Source organism: Podarcis tiliguerta (genome assembly GCF_965153285.1).
Source record: "Podarcis tiliguerta genome assembly, chromosome: 11".
In the NCBI taxonomy this organism is placed as follows: domain Eukaryota; kingdom Metazoa; phylum Chordata; class Lepidosauria; order Squamata; family Lacertidae; genus Podarcis; species Podarcis tiliguerta.
Genome location: NC_139544.1, coordinates 21,487,214 through 21,503,423, shown reverse-complemented (window position 1 = coordinate 21,503,423; position 16,210 = coordinate 21,487,214). Strand labels below are relative to the sequence as shown.

Sequence of the window (16,210 nt, the reverse complement as noted above, 5' to 3'; positions counted from 1 at the left end):
CAAAAAAACCTGTCAAAATCTTCAGTCATTTGTGTATCTTAGGTAGGCTGACTAGGTTGGAGTTGGCACACCAACGATAGCCAGGAAACTCCACTATATTTAAATAAAACACTGGTTCACAACACGAACTTCACACCGATCCAAATTGTGAAGTTGAATAAACTGAACTATATCATCGACTGAGGCCTGAGGGCAGTTATATAGTATAAATAGCCTATGGGAAACTTCCAGTAGTTCCTAAATAGGCCCTATAGGTGCACGCTCTCAGGGGAAAACGCCAGAAACTATGAGAAGCTTCCAGAACCGAGCTACCTGCAATCCAATTGGTCAGTTCGCAGAAGCCATTCCTATCTCTCAGTTGGGTTGCAAATGCACCGCAACGTCTTCCAAGTGACCTCAGCGAGCATTTCAATTTCAAATATTCTGATATTTTCTACTTTTAGTTAAGTATTTTTATTCATTTACTTGATTTTGGGGCGGGGAGATGCTCCCCTGCCCCCTGGCTACACGCACGTTCAAGATCCTGATTAGATCATGGGTCCCCTTTCAGAACTCGCATCCCTATGGATCCCTTTATGAGGAGTCGGAGGACTGCCTCTGTCTGGTATGCTAGCAATGTTTTTTCTTCCCTTTGGGAAAGCTCAGTCATCCAGCTACCAGCAGCTGGGACAAGTGAGCACCCAGGGTTTACTGCTGCTGTACATTTTGAATAGAGTAAATCTCCCTGAGAGCAATGGGAGTCGATGACACTCTGTCAGTCTCAGAGGGAACTGTACAAAAACAGAAAACAACAACACCATAGCTGCTTCGCTTTGAAACAGGTGTGAGGGAGGCATGGCTTCCTGCCAAAGGTGGGGTTTGCACGCAAAGCCTATCTCCTTTGCCCGTGCTGTTTCAAAGGAGGTGGATGTGGAAATGATACAGTCTGGGTATTACTTCTGAATATTTAGGTACAATACATTGCTTTGACTGTCAACAAGTACAACGATGCCAACAGCACCTACTCATCTCCACTAAAATTATCACACTGATCTATACAAATCAACTTGAAAACTGTATTTTGGGTTCCTCTGGAGGCAACACCAGCTGTTGCTAAGACCTGCAGAATAATATGCAAATCCTAACAAATCACTTTATGGCCTAATGCTGATGACTAAATTATCTTGTTGAAAGAAAGCTATTAATTCAGATTAAGCCCTCCTTTTCATCACCATATTTTTCCACATTTATATGCAGATGGCATAAGCATAATTCACACAAATCAAAATGATGGGGGTAACAAATCAAGTTAATCAACTGAAAGTAAGAGCTGATTACCATTATATGATTTTCAGATGCTGAATTTCCCCCTGCAAGTCAGCGCGATGCCTACATACATATGCAAAATATTTTCTATGAATATGTAATACACAGGAACTGGCTACTGAAAAGAGTCGTGCTCCGAAAGGCAGGTTCCAGTGTTGCTGTACAGTTGCCCTGGTAAGCTAATCTTATTTGATACCTTATTCACATTGGTCACTAGCTTTCCTATGCAGGTAAGACTCCATGACCCAGCTGAATTTCCCAATTTCTGAAATAAAATTAAAGGGGAAATCCACTCTAAGCAAAACTGAACTCTGTATATATATGTAAACTTTACCTGTTTAACCGCTCAGTTTCCACTTCAAATTCTCGGATTTTGCTTTCAGAGATAGCAGATCCATGCGAGTAGAGGGTCTGGAAAATTTCTTGGATGTTGGAACAGTCTTGAAGAGAGTGGGCTAAGTGTTCTGCTACACTACTAGAAACCTGCAATGAAGTGGGGTATTTATGGAAAACAGTTAGCGAACTCCATGCATGCTGTATTTCACAGATTTATCACCTGTAAGAAGTAGTTGTAAAAGTAGTAACATCATCATCTTGAGGCTGGGAGGCAGCAGGGACTTAAAATAAACAGAAAAAAACAAACACACTGGATGAAGCGTGGCATATAAATTTAATAAGTAAATGGCACTAAGCCATAAACCTTGGTTTACTAAACCATACTGTAATATGCCAGTTGTGTACTAGTGTACGCAGCCCAACTATGCCTGCATCACTCCTCAATTGGCATAAGGCTAAAGCAAAGTCCTTTACATCATCCCAGAGCCACCAAATGGGAATCTTTTGTCACATTAAAATATCCACAAAGCAATACGGATGCTGGGTACTGTAACAAATGAAGCAGTCCAGAAAAGGGACACTTCGAGCCTTCTTTAATATCCATGTGGGACTGACTTTTTCTAGTAATTAAAATATTTGTGGGATTTATTTCTTTAAAGGTCACAGCAAAGGAGCTAACAAGCAATGAGAGTGGAAGTGTGGTTTTGCCACAGACATTAAGGCTTCACTCTTACACCTGGGAATCACTGCTTGGGATCGGGATGCAAATTCTGTAACGAACGAGACAAAGGCGACAAGGGAAAGAGCTAATCACAAGAGAACAGGAAAAGGTATAAGGGGGTCCCCTGGTTCTCATTAATTAATTAATAAATTTCAGCAATAGGCTGCTCTTCCTTAGGAAAATCACGAAGTGTTTTACATTACATTCCTATTCTAGAACAGCAAATATTGTATAGACTGTTCAACATGAATCAGGAGGCCTCAGAAAAGGGTGCACACTGAGGGCTATTCAACTAAGTCATTTCTAGAGTAGATCCACTGAGATTTATAGATGTAAAGAACTTGAGTCCACTTGAGTAACTTGACTCTACTTGATTTTCATGGGTCAACTAAGCATGACCAGGAATAGATATCACCCATTATATCCACCAGGTACTTAAAAAGAAATGGGACATCTGCTCATTTGAGTAAGTATTAAATTGCTCATTTAAATCGTGTCACGAAAGTTCAGATTGAAGAACCTAAAAGCTCTTAGAAGTTCTTCCCTAACCAATCTCTCCTGATATGAACAGGAGATTTGGGGAGGGGGCTGTCCAAATGTATTGCTGTCCGCACTTGTGTCAGATCACAGTGAACTGTTTACTTTGCCTTTGGATTTTTCCTCTGCTATTATGTGGTCCACATCTGTGCAGGTGTCAGTTAACTGCTGTTATTCTCTGCCACATCTACAGTGGTACCTCTGGTTAAGAACTTAATTTGTTCTGAAGTTCTGTTCTTAACCTGAAACTGTTCTTAACCACTTTAGCTAATGGGGCCTCCCGCTGCTGCTGTGCTGCCACTGCACAATTTCTGTTTTTATCCTGAAGCAAAGTTCTTAACGCAAGGTACTATTTCTGGGTTAGCAGAGTCTGTGACCTGAAGCGTATGTAACCTGAAGCGTCTGTAACCCGAGGTACCACTGTATAACCTTCTGAAGTTGCTTTGCAGAACCGTGTGAAATGATGAACCACCATTCATGAATTGCTACTTTCAAGGAACCTTTTTGAGTTTTTGCATCAGTGTAGTTCGTAGCTGAAGCTGAGGCTCCAGTACTTTGGCCACCTCACGAGAAGAGAAGACTCCCTGGAAAAGACCCTGATGTTGGGAAAGATGGAGGGCACAAGGAGAAAGGGACGACAGAGGACGAGATGGTTGGATAGTGTTCTTGAAGCTACCAGCATGAGTTTGACTAAACTGCGGGAGGTAGTGGAAGACAGGAGTGCCTGGCGTGCTCTGGTCCAGGGGGTCACGAAGAGTCGGACATGACTAAATGACTAAACAACAACAACAACAACAACAATAAGGAAGTTGCAGCAGAAAAAATAGATTGCTTTCCTGTCTGTGACTCTGGAGTAAGAATTACAGAGAAAGAAGAATGAAGAAAAGGTGTGGCTGTGAGCTTTCTTAGCTGCTAATGGTCATCAGCTTGATCAAACTGAAAAACCAAACTGCTAACAGGAATCACACTAGTAATAGTAAGTCAAGAGGGTTCCAATTTCCTCTATATTTATTTGAATGCTTATGCTTTGCTTTCCTGTAATAAAACCAAATCTGAGGTGGCTTACAAAGCACAACAAAATGAAAAATAATACTGACATTAAAACAGAATCAACAACCAGGTGAATTATAAAATAATTAGTCTTCGGATACCAAGTAAAGCTTTGCTGGATACAATCTTCTTTCTAGTATGATCCTCTTTCTAGTGCACTTCCTTATAATAATGTTGTCCAAGCATCAAACAAAACCCCTAAAGATGAGGACTAGAGATTTTGCTGCTTCATAAACAAATAATAGACAGTTGGAACAATAATGCAGTTATGAATGTTTTACACTGAAGTACTCTGCAAGAGATCAGAATTATTCTCTGGCATCAAGCTTAGGTTGTAAATCATCTTAATTTTCAGTTATTGCATGATATCCTTCTGATGTGGGTAGAATTATTTATGTGAGTGGGATTTTATCTTTATCCATAGGGTTGCTGTTGGGTTGTATTAGAACTGCAAAAATACAGTTCCCTCCCCACAAATTCATGCTGAGTCTCCTTAATAATATAATCTCCAGCTGTAAAAGCTGGTTATGGACTTCTGGCTTTGCATATTCCAAGCACATGGCACAATAACAAAATACCCTTATGCTGCAACATGAAAATAAGTTCTGCTCTCTTTCCTCTTGAAAACAGAATTGTATCATGTGAATATTGGTACGCTTTCTTAATCTGCATAATTTAAAATCACTGTCAAAGAACAGGAAGCAGAATACAGTTGTACCTTGGCTGCCGAATGCCTTGGAACTCATACATTTCGGCTCCCAAACGATCAAAAACCGGAAGTGAGTGTTCTGGTTTTTGAACGATTTTTGGAAGCCAAATGTCCGATGGGGCTTCTGATTGGCTGCAGGAGTTTCCTGCAGCCAATCAGAAGCCGTGCTTTGGTTTTTGAACGTTTTGGACTTCTGGAACAGATTCTGTTCGACTTCCAGGGTATGACTGTACACGAATAAACCGACAGTTTTCACAATGGAGGGGTGCAAGAATTGGGGTTCCCTAAGGACCAGTATTGGGAACTGGGCTTTCTAACTTGTTCACAAATGACCTGCTGTTGGGGGCGGGGTGAGGTTTCCAAGTTTGCCGACGGCACCCAATTGCTCAGGATGGTTAAAACAAAAATGATTGTTAGGAGCTCCAAAGGTATCTCGGTAAACTGGGTGAATGGGCATTTAAAAAGCAAATGGAATTCATGTAAGCAAGGGTAAAGCAAAGCAGATTGAGGCAAAGAGAGAGAGAGAGAGAAGAGGTTCTGAACTGGGACTGACTGATGAGGAAAGAGCTTGGGGACAAGGCACATAGGTGAATGAAAATGTCAAGCCAGTATGCACAAGCTGTGAAAAACACAAATTCCGTATTGGAGATCATTAGGAAAAGGGTCAGAAATAAAACTTTTGATATAATAATGCCATTAGACAAGTTGATGGTGCAAATGCCCTTGGAATGCTTTGTACAATTCTGGTCGCGACACCTTAAAAGGATATTGTAGAGCTTGAAAAGGTGCATCCGAACACCCCTATAAAAGTAGTTTTCTTCCTCTCTTATCATACTAGAACCCAGGGTCATTCAATAAGGCTGAATGATGGACGTTTCAGAAGAGACTTCATACAGCACCTAAAACTATGGAATTTGCCGACACGAGAGATGTAGCCATCAACTTGGATGGTTTTCAAAGGGGTATAGATAAATTCATGACGATAAGGCTCTCAGTGCCTATAGTCACAATCATGATGTATTACCTCTAGCATACTAGTTGCTTGTGAGCACAAGTAGACAGCGCACAGTTGCAATCATGTCCTACATGTTGGTCATTGTGAGTGCATTATGCTGAAGTAGACAGACCTTTGGTCTAATGCTAATGGGCACTTCTTGTTAAGATTTTATTCATAAAATTACTTATATATCACCATCTCATGTAAGGCTATGTACAATATATACAAATCCTTATGGAAGGATTACAGTGGTACCTCGGTTACATACGCTTCAGGTTACAGACTCTGCTAACCCAGAAATAATACCTCGGGTTAAGAACTTTGCTTCAGGATGAGAACAGAAATTGTGCTCTGGCGGTGCGGCAGCAGCAGGAGGCCCCATTAGCTAAAGTGGTACTTCAGGTTAAGAACAGTTTCAGGTTAAGAACGGACCTCCAGAACGAATTACCGTATTTTTTGCCACATAGGACGCACCGGCCCATAGGACGCACCAAGTTTTTTTGGGGGAAAATAAAGGGGAAAAAAATTATTTCCCCCCCAGGCGCTTGTGGGGCCGGCAGCGGGGAGAAGCGCTCTTCTCCCCGCAGCCCACCTTCAGACCAGGTACGGGGACAGCGGGAAGAAGCACGCGTCTCCCTGCCGTCAGCCTCCAAACCACATCGGGAGACAGCGGGATGGCAGCGTTCCACCTCCCCGCTGTCCCCCGACCTTGTGTGGCTGGCGCTGGGACGCACCGACCCCTCTCGTTCTCCAGGCTTCAGCGAAAGCCTGCATTCGCCCCATAGGACGCACACACATTTCCCCTTCATTTTTGGAGGGGGAAAATTGCGTCCTATAGAGCAAAAAATACAGTAAGTACTTAACCTGAGGTACCACTGTATATGTTTGTAGCATTTATGTTTTTTTCTGGGGATACTCAGTACCAGCAAACCGCCCCCCCCCCCCCAGATATTAAAAGTGTGGCACTTATCGTAACAACTTCATGGCGAGTACAGGGACCGTTGTTTTTTTCTTAAAAGAATATTATTTTAAATATATATTATTTCAATTTTTATACCACTCTTCATCCAAAGATCACAAGGCAGTTCACGACATGAGCATAAATCCTATGTGATCATTAGCACTCACCCCTATGCTGCTGATTTCAGATCCCAGGACAGGGCGGTCAGATGCTGAGGATTCCGATCTCGTCTTTGAGAGCTTTACTCGTTCAGCTATCTAGAAACGGGGGGAAAAAACCCCACCGCAAATATTAGGTGTCGTATGTCGCTTTTGCACAGCTATGCAAATCCCTCCCCCTTCCCCTTCGCACATCCAGAAATTGTATGTTAAGTTGATTAATGTAAACTGGCATGTGTGTTGTGACTAACAGAGGCTTAAAATCCTTAGCACTTATCTCTCCCTGCAGCTCGAGTTTTCAGACTCACTTAGGATCCTTGTAAATTCCCCTGGCGCTCTGGCTCATGCTTCCCAGTTAATTGCACGCCTGCACAGCAGCTGCGCACAGCAAAGGCTGCGTCTCCCAGATAATGAGAGGCACTGTGGCAATGTACAAGGACTCACCTTGGCAATGGGGATGTCATTACTGCTGCTGCTGGTGCTCAGTTCTCCAGTGCTAGGGTTAATGGGACGGTTGGCAGGAGTAAGGCGGCCGGGACTTGATGGGCCAGTTGCCTGGACACTTTGTAAACGTGTCTGCAGTTCTCGAACCTGGAAGAACACACAATATTAAGACAAAGTCATTTGTTTTCCTTTGCACTTGGGTCTGATGAGCAGTCCTGGCCGCAGGAGCCAAATTCTGCTTTAGCCTTGGGTTATTGATTTATTTTTTAAAGGAAGAAAAGCTTGAAAAAGTTCTAAAGCAAAAGCTTTCCCATTGTGTCAGGGAACTGCCATCAGCTCAGAGGCGAGAGGTGGAAGAGCAGTTGTGTTACAGGGAACTTCCGAAGATCTTGCAAAGTAGTTCTTCCTCTGGTGAGGAGGGAAGCCACACCTCCAGTGGGGAAGGGGCGCAGGGATCAGAAGATGGAGCCTCAACACCGAGCCTGAGCAAAGGGGAGGGGAGGCAAGTCCCCCTTTGCCAGCGCCCACGTTGCGCAGTCGGTTCGCGCGCAGAGGGGGGAGGAGAAGGATGGGCGTCAAAAGACTTCTTATATGCTACCGAACAAGATGAATAGTTAACTCTTGATGAAAGTTGCAGTGGTGAAAGGGGAGGAATAATTGTACTGGATCCCACAACTGTTATGTCCCCAGGCTTCAGATGAGTAAAATGACATGGACTTAGGCACATATTATGTAAAAGCAAATATACAGGTATGTGCCACAAGAATTAGCCTTATTTAAAGGTAAAGGTAAAGGTACCCCTGCCCGTACGGGCCAGTCTTGACAGACTCTAGGGTTGTGCGCCCATCTCACTTAAGAGGCCAGGGGCCAGTGCTGTCCGAAGACACTTCCGGGTCACGTGGCCAGCGTGACATCGCTGCTCTGGCGAGCCAGAGCCGCACACGGAAACACCGTTTACCTTCCCGCTAGTAAGCGGTCCCTATTTATCTACTTGCACCTGGGAGTGCTTTCGAACTGCTAGGTTGGCAGGCGCTGGGACCGAACAACGGGAGCACATTCGAACTGCCGACCTTTCGATCGGCAAGCCCTAGGCACTGAGGCTTTAACCCACAGCGCCACCCGCGTCCCTTAGCCTTATTTAGATATACATAAAAGCTGTGGATGTATCAATTCTTTTATATGAATTTATCTCAGCTGAAGGTATAAGGACCGCCCAAAAGACTTGGGGAAGGTATAAGGACCGCCCACTCCCAGATTCTGCTAGCGACTGAGCAGACATGGACTTGAGACGCTCTGCACTGTAAGATAGTTTGTACAGATAATAAAGTCTGGAAAAGACGGGTTGGAGTATTGCCTGTTTGCTCTTGAGCAACCACACCACCACCTGAGACATTGGTTCTTCGGCTGCTACAAAGCAGTTTCTAGTACTACCAAGTTTTATGAAGCATGGACATATTTACTGAGAGCAATCTGTCTTTCTGGCCATATGAACACCTTTAGTTTGAGGTCAGATTCAATGAGCACCACTGGAAGAAACACAAACAACGCATGTGGGGGGGAAAGCGGTGGATCCATTGTTGTCTTGTTCACTTCTTATATGCTACCGAGCAAGATGAATAGTTAACTCTTGATGAAAGTTGCAGTGGTGAAAGGGGAGGAATAATTGTACTGGATCCCACAACTGTTACGTCCCCAGACTTCAGATGAGTAAAATGACATGGACTTAGGCACATATTATGTATAAGCAAATATACAGGTATGTGCCACAAGAATTAGCCTAATTCAGATATACATAAAAGCTGAGGATGTATGAATTCTTTTATATGAATTTATTTCAGCTGAAGGAAGATTCCTTCCAGACCACAAACCATTTCAGGATATTCCTCCCGTCCACATTGCATCATTGCAAAAGCCACCTGGCAGTAAGACATGGTGGGCAGGGGAGACTAATGAACCACGTAGAATCCATAGGTGTGCCTCTGGAATTACGGCCAGAGTTCCCAGAAATTGATTTATGCATTCAATTTAGCAAAATGAATGCTAAACACAAGGAAGAAGATGAAGAGGAGGAGTTTGGACTTGATATTGCGCCTTTCACTCCCCTTAAGGAGTCTCAAAGCGGCTAACAATCTCCTTTCCCTTCCTCCCCCACGACAAACACTCTGTGAGGTGAGTGAGGCTGAGCCCAAGGTCACCCAGCAGCTGCATGTGGATGAGTGGGGAAGCGAACCCAGTTCACCAGATTACGAGTCCACCGCTCTTAACCATTACACAACACTGGCTCTCTAGCACTATCAGCCTCACTAGGATTAACAGGTGGCAGTTAAGAAGTTTCAGTTTTCACATAATATGCACTTCTAGCTTAGAGTTCACTCTGTTTCCCATTTCCAAAATGGTTCCACGTGTGTCAAACTAGCTACTAAATCAATCTCGGTGCTTGCAAACTCCAATGCACGCTACAGAGAGCCCTCAAACCAGTAAGATGCTCACATGCACACAATGTTCTGCCCCAATGCAGGAAGACATTACAAATGAACCACATTTGAATGTGTTACATCCATGATCATCTGACCCCAAAACAATAATTTACTTCCAGACCAGATCAAATGATTGGGATGATAATGAGCTTAAAGAACCACAGTGCAGCCCAGTTCGCTCATCCTCTTCTCTTGCCACGCGCGAGAGAAGGAGGTGCCTGCGAAGAAAATCAGGGCATCCTACAGATTAGAGATTTCTCCCCAGAATGTGACAAGCAAATGGATCCTCACTTTAATGGTGAGAGATAACTCACTACTCTGGTCAACTGGGGGAGGAAAAGTCTGACTGGAGGTGCCTATGTCAGTATGCAGGGCTGGTGGGAAGGAGAAGAGAAACTGATTTCAGGAGCTACTGATGAGGTGCCATGCTACCATCCTCCTGGCAGCAGGTAGTGTTGCACTGGGGTAGAGCAGAAGCAAGGATGGGGAGGGAGCCGCAGCGTGGTGCCACCCCACTGTGCCAGTCGCTGTTGGCTATTCATTCACAAAAGAGTTAACAAAATCTAAGATGCAAGTAAGTTATTAAAAAAGCAAACACACTGTGCTTTATTTCACTGTATCGGAGTACAAACATACATAGGCAGGCAACCCATTCTCAGAAATGCCTACACAACAAAGCTCAAAACAATAATAAATCTAACCAATTTAGTGCAAACGCCGAGAAGTAAATTGGAAGGTTCTTCTCAGCTACTAGGATAAATTGGCACCCCAAATTTCCATCTGTGAGCTGATTCAGACTATTTCCCCCAGCTTCATAAACCATGATTTATCCATCTGGAGGCAAGCGTCAGGATCGAATGTTCCTCCCCACCCCTCATAATAAGCTCCTGCCTTATAATCCTGGTTTATTCACCACGATTAAACCAGTTTCCTGGTTCAGATAGAACAGGGAATTGTGGCTTAACACATGCCAGGAATTGAGCACTGAAGCTGGTGCATGAAGTGAGGAGGAGTAAGGTGAAAGAGGAGCAAGCATGATGCTTGTCCCCGAATTTATGGTTTAAGAAGATGGGAAAGATCATTTGAACTGGCTCTATGAATCTGTGTTACAGGATACTGAGCTAATGGTCTGCATATAATAAAGCAGTTTGAAATAATTATTTGTAGAGAAACATCCTAGGATGACCTCATTGCATTAAAAACCCAAAGTGATTGAAGTGTAAATAATTTATTTATATTCAGAAGCTATAGTTAAAATGCAGCACTGCAGAGCAGATAAATGCTAGAAACTCAGCAAATTAGAAAAGGGTACCCAACAAATCAGTGAAGTAACTCAATACCCCCAAAGTTGCTGAACAACTGCATTGCTCTTATTATATGCAATTAAAAACAACAAAAAGGTATTAAAATAAAGCAGGCCTGACCTCAAAATGGCTTTAGGACTAGAAAAGGAAGGGGCGGGGGGAAAGCTTGCAAATGACATTTTTTGATGCAAGATTATAAGCTTTGCCTCGGACAAATACTTAAAGAAACAAATGGCCTTCTTCCGCACAGCAACTTGGGCCACAAGGGAAATCAAGAGCTCATTTTTCCTGCACCACTAGCATAGAAAATAAAAGAAGAAGAAAGGAAATAAACATGCAGTCTGAAGGGGAAATTTCCTTGAAAGTCAAACTGTTTATTGAAACACATAAATATCCCTTCCGATTATAGCAGTGGACAGAATAAAGAAGTGCAGTGAGCTATAGTCCCTAAACCCAGAGGAACTTAAGTAAAAATGAGTTGTTACATATATACATAACTTGGCAGCTCATGAAGGACAGGGTGCTTAGAAGCGCTACTCCAAAAAGATAATACTAATATTTGAGCTATGCGTTACACTAAGTACCCATATTTAAAAAGGATGCTTAGCACTATTCCTTCCTTCCCTTCTTCCAGCTTCATAGACTCTGACCCAGACTGGGAGAATGATGGGTACAAAGGGGGCTTAACCCAAAATTATTCCTCCTGGTTTCAATTCCCACCCAGAGCTGCTATTTGCAGAAAAGCAACACCTTCAAGGGAAATAACACATGATTTGCGGCAGGAAAATGTCATGTGACGGACCCCCCCCCCCACAGTTCCAATCTAGACCAGACCTTCATGCAGCTGCTTTTTTCCTGAAAAACCATTACAGTGGTACTTCAGGTTACGAACTTAATTCGTTCCGGAGGTCCGTTCTTAACCCAAAACCGTTCTTAACCTGAGGTGTGCTTTCGCTAATGGGGCTTCCAACTGCTGCCGGCACGCAATTTCCGTCCTCATCCTGGGGCAAAGTTTGTAACCCGAAGTACTACTTCTGGGTTAGCGGAGTTTGTAACCCGAGGTGTTTGTAACCTGAGGTACCATTGTAGTTGGTGCTAAGCACATGGATAAAAATGCACACATGCTTAGTGTCATGTGCAACTTGTTCACATCACCACCAGCTGAAATTCCCTCCTCTGCACAACTGTTAAAGATGTTGCAGCCCTCTTCTTTGCTACTGACTATTGGGGGCTCTTTCAGACAGGCGTTTCCCCCCAGTCCTACCCAGAGATTTCTTTTTTTTAAAAAATATTTTTTATTAACCGACCAATCAAATCAAATCAAATCAAATCACATCACATAAATTCCGAATTACAAAGCCGAATTTTAATTTTGTTGTTGTTGGAGGGACCCATATTTCAATTTCCGAAGGGGATTCCAATCATCTTCTTGCTGCTGCGTTAATATCCACAAATCTGTCCAAATAATGTTCATAATTCTATCCAGTCCTATCTTGCTGTTCCCACATCTCGTCTTGTTCGTATATTTTTCTTTTTTTCTTTATGATCTCTTCTGATAATCTCCTTAAGCAGGTAAACACCAGTTATAATCCTGTGTGAATTTTCCGTTCGTCCAATCATCATGTCGAGATGGTTTCCATATATCATCACTTTCATAAATAAAAGCACTCTTTCCATTATTAGTCTCGCAAATCTGTCGCCTTCTTTAGTCCCTCTGAGGAGGCTCACCCACAATATGAAAACAGATCTGTTCCTTCTCCCAGATATAGAACTTGCCAAAATGGCGACGCTATTTTTTGCTGCGTCATTCCAAAGCTCTTATGCTTTCCACGATCTCCTTAAAACATGCTTTGGTTAGAAAATTACCTCCACACAGTCTTAAATCCTCAGCTTAAGTCATTTAAACGGCATTTCTGACTTGTGACTTGTGGGAGGGGGGGTTTCTTGGTTAATCACATAGAGAAAAGAAAGGAAAGTCCCCCATCCAGTCCTGTTGCCAAACATACCGAGCCTTGGTGTGTCTTCTCATGATTTATTCCTGTTCCTCCGACCCGTCTTGTTTATCAGAGATCTCTTCAAGTAGCAGTCTTTACTCCCCATTCTTCCTTGAAATATGTGCATTAGCTTCCTCCTAATTGTTTCTTTTGAAGTTGCTGCAGCTAGAGGCGCGAATCAGAGACAGCGTCCCGGAGCGCCGAAATCCGCACAAGGGCTTTCTGCCTAGTGCCCCCACCCCCTCAAGTTCGTGAGTGGTATAGGGCACAGCAGGCAAGGGCAGTCCCCCCCACATGCTTGGGGGGGCCGGGAGGCTGTTTACTCCCATCACAGCCTCTTAATTACCTCGTGTGGGTCGGAGAAATGTTATCGTCAGCCATCTTCCGATGCGCCCCTAGTGGCCCCCTCTACCCAGAGATTTCACGGCTACAAAGTGGAAGCCAGCCTGTCAACATGCAAAACTTGTGCTCGGCCAGAGAGTTCTGGTCCTTCGCAAAGCAAGCTTTGGGACCAGGATTTCGGAAGGACTACCTTCTGCCGTGTGACTCTGATGCTCCACTGGAAGCATCAGAAGTATTGCTTCACACTCTGTTACCACTGGAGTACTGAATGGTTAGTATGCTAGCCTGGATATTTTCATGGGTGGCATCCAGAAGTCTTGATTGGCCCCCTTTTGATTTGTGTTTTGGTATGTTGTCAAAAGGGATGTGGGTGGTGCTGTGGGTTAAACCACAGATAGGGCTTGCCGTTCAGAAGGTTGGCGGTTTGAATCCCTGCGACGGGGTGAGCTACCGTTGCTCGATCCCTGCTCCTGCCAATCTAGCAATTCGAAAGCACGTCAAAGTGCAGGTAGATAAATAGGTACCGCTCTGGCGGGAAGGTAAACGGTGTTTCCGTGCGCTGCTCTGGTTCACCAGAAGCGGCTTAGTCATGCTGGCCACATGACCCGGAAGCTGTACACTGGCTCCCTTGGCCAATAAAGCGAGATGAGCGCCGTAACCCCAGAGTCGGTCACGAATGGAACTAATGGTCAGGGGTCCCTTTACCATTATGTTGTCAAAAACACATTTTTGCTGAGCTTCCGGTTTGGTTGAGTTTTTCTCCTTTCTGTTATTTTAACAGGCTGCTGTTCTTAGTATGGTCCATTAGTTTTAATTTCTGTACTGATGGCCTATCATTTTAATTAAAATTAGCAGCATTGGGTGCCTTGTGAGGAGCTGAAAGTTGGGATATAAATATTTTAGTAAATGAGTTTAAGATATCTTTAAGTTATGTTTTCTGCAAATAGCACTTCTAGGGAAAAACTGAAATTATATGGTGTAATTTTTGGTTAAACCCTTTTGTCGTATACGTCAGGGCGCAAGTTTGGATCAGAGCCTATTTAGTTACTTTTTCTATTAAAGACAAAACAAAAAAGCAAACAATGTTTTTATCAAGAAACACCCAAGTACTTTTATCGTTTTGTTCTTCTAACTAAAGACTAAAGATATTTGCAATTTCCCCTATTTTCAACAATTTATAAATCACTTTCACAGAAAACATAGGAAAATTTCTGTCTCCTTGCTATGAAGGTTTCATAACAGATGTCATCTCCATAACGGAATGAAAGGGAAACTCATTGTAAATCGTGCCAACAATTGCCACTGAATAGCAATATTCTGATATTCATTTGTACATGCGCACACACATATGGTAATCTGGATATATTTGGGGTGGCCGGAGTGGGAAAGAGAAGCTTGTTAAAATTTCAATGCTAAGTTAAAAGCCACTAACAACTTATCAAGCAGTGACTGCTAGCCATAATTATACACCATAAAACAACATTTATAACGGAAAGAAAAATATATGAGTAATATTCAAACCACACTTAGGGTGGAAAATCCTTTTTCAAGAAAGTTTAAAAATTGTAATCTAAGCAAATAATAAAACTACAGTATAGGGTGGGATTCGCTTAACGAACTCCCGTCATTGGAAGCCCCTGCACAAGGACTTCCACTTGCAAAGCAGGGTTCCCCCCCCCGTGCCCCCAAAATGGGCTCTGCAGGGGTTGTGATACCTCCCAGAATATAGGGGTGAGGAGAGGAGGATCACTCCACCTGGAAACGTGCAACCATAGGAGCCAGCTTTTAGGGGGCCAAGGTCTTTTCGCTGCCTCAATGCATTATTTGAAGGGGGCAGGCACCTCCGAAGTCAATGGGGATTGCTATTCAAATGGCGTGCATATGTCATGTTTTGTGACCAGTTATGCAGGGTGGGGGTTACCTGGGCACCCCTAATATTTTATTCCAGTTGGCACCCTTGGCTGCAATGCTTGCACAGACAGAACATGTTTCATACACAGCATGATGCTGAATTCCACCCATAGTGCAGGGAGTAAGGTAAAGGACCCCTGGACGGTTAAGTCCAGTCAAAGGTGACTCTGGGGTTGTGGCACTCATTTCGCTTTCAGGCCGAGGGACCGGCGTTTGTCCACAGACAGCTTTCCAGGTCATGTGGCCAGCATGACTTAACCACTTCTGGTGCAATGGAACCATGACGGAAACCAGAGTGCACGGAAAAGCCGTTTACCTTCCTGCTGGGGTGGTACCTATTTATCTACTTGCACCTGTGTGCTTTCTGCTAGGTTGGCAGGAGCTGAGACAGAGCAAAGTGAGCTCATCCCATCGCGGGGATTTGAACCACCAACCTTCTGATCGGCAAGCCCAAGAGGCTCAGTGGTTTAGACAACAGCACCACCTGCGTCCCTTACCTTTACCTACTGGGAGTACTGTTGTTCCTCACTGGGGCTGGGAGAGGAAGAGAGGGAACTCATGGATCTAAAGCAGCAAATGTCACTGCAGCTGGCCAATGTGTTGGTGAGAAAGTGGAAGTGATTAGGAAGGCAAGAGAGAGGTATTGCAGGCCAGGGTAGGGAGTAAGGAGCTGAAGAAGGCAAGCAGATTTCCCTGAGGAGCACAAAGACCACCTCCCCTGAGGCTCTGGAGGCTGTGTCACCTCTGTGAGGCCAAGCCAGCGGCAAACTTTCTATCTGTGTCAGCAGGAGCCTGACTGTGACCTTGTTCACACGCAACTCTAAGCCAAAATTCAAGAGAGATGAAATGGAAGAAATGAAACGACAGCAGATCATATACATAAGGCAAGTCAGTGGTGGTTCAGGAAGTAGCTTGCTGGCTCAGAAAAGTGAGCACACATTCTGATATATTAAATAAAAGAGTG

General features: G+C 43.8%; 1 protein-coding gene across 7 annotated transcripts in view; it reads right to left on the bottom strand.

Annotated features, from left to right (window-relative positions):
• The window catches only part of MCC (MCC regulator of WNT signaling pathway), a 204,968-nt gene that overhangs the window by 25,670 nt on the left and 163,088 nt on the right, over positions 1–16,210 (bottom strand). For all 7 annotated transcript variants that reach the window (XR_014503049.1, XM_083403790.1, XM_083403794.1 and 4 more), the window contains 3 exons: positions 7,219–7,365; positions 6,784–6,873; positions 1,640–1,788 (listed from right to left, as the gene is read on the bottom strand). Coding sequence is in view for 6 of the 7 variants with exons in the window: in XM_083403790.1 (XP_083259916.1) it covers positions 1,640–1,788; positions 6,784–6,873; positions 7,219–7,365 (386 nt within the window). In the remaining variant the exon portion in view is untranslated. The remainder of the gene's footprint in view (positions 1–1,639; positions 1,789–6,783; positions 6,874–7,218; positions 7,366–16,210) is intronic.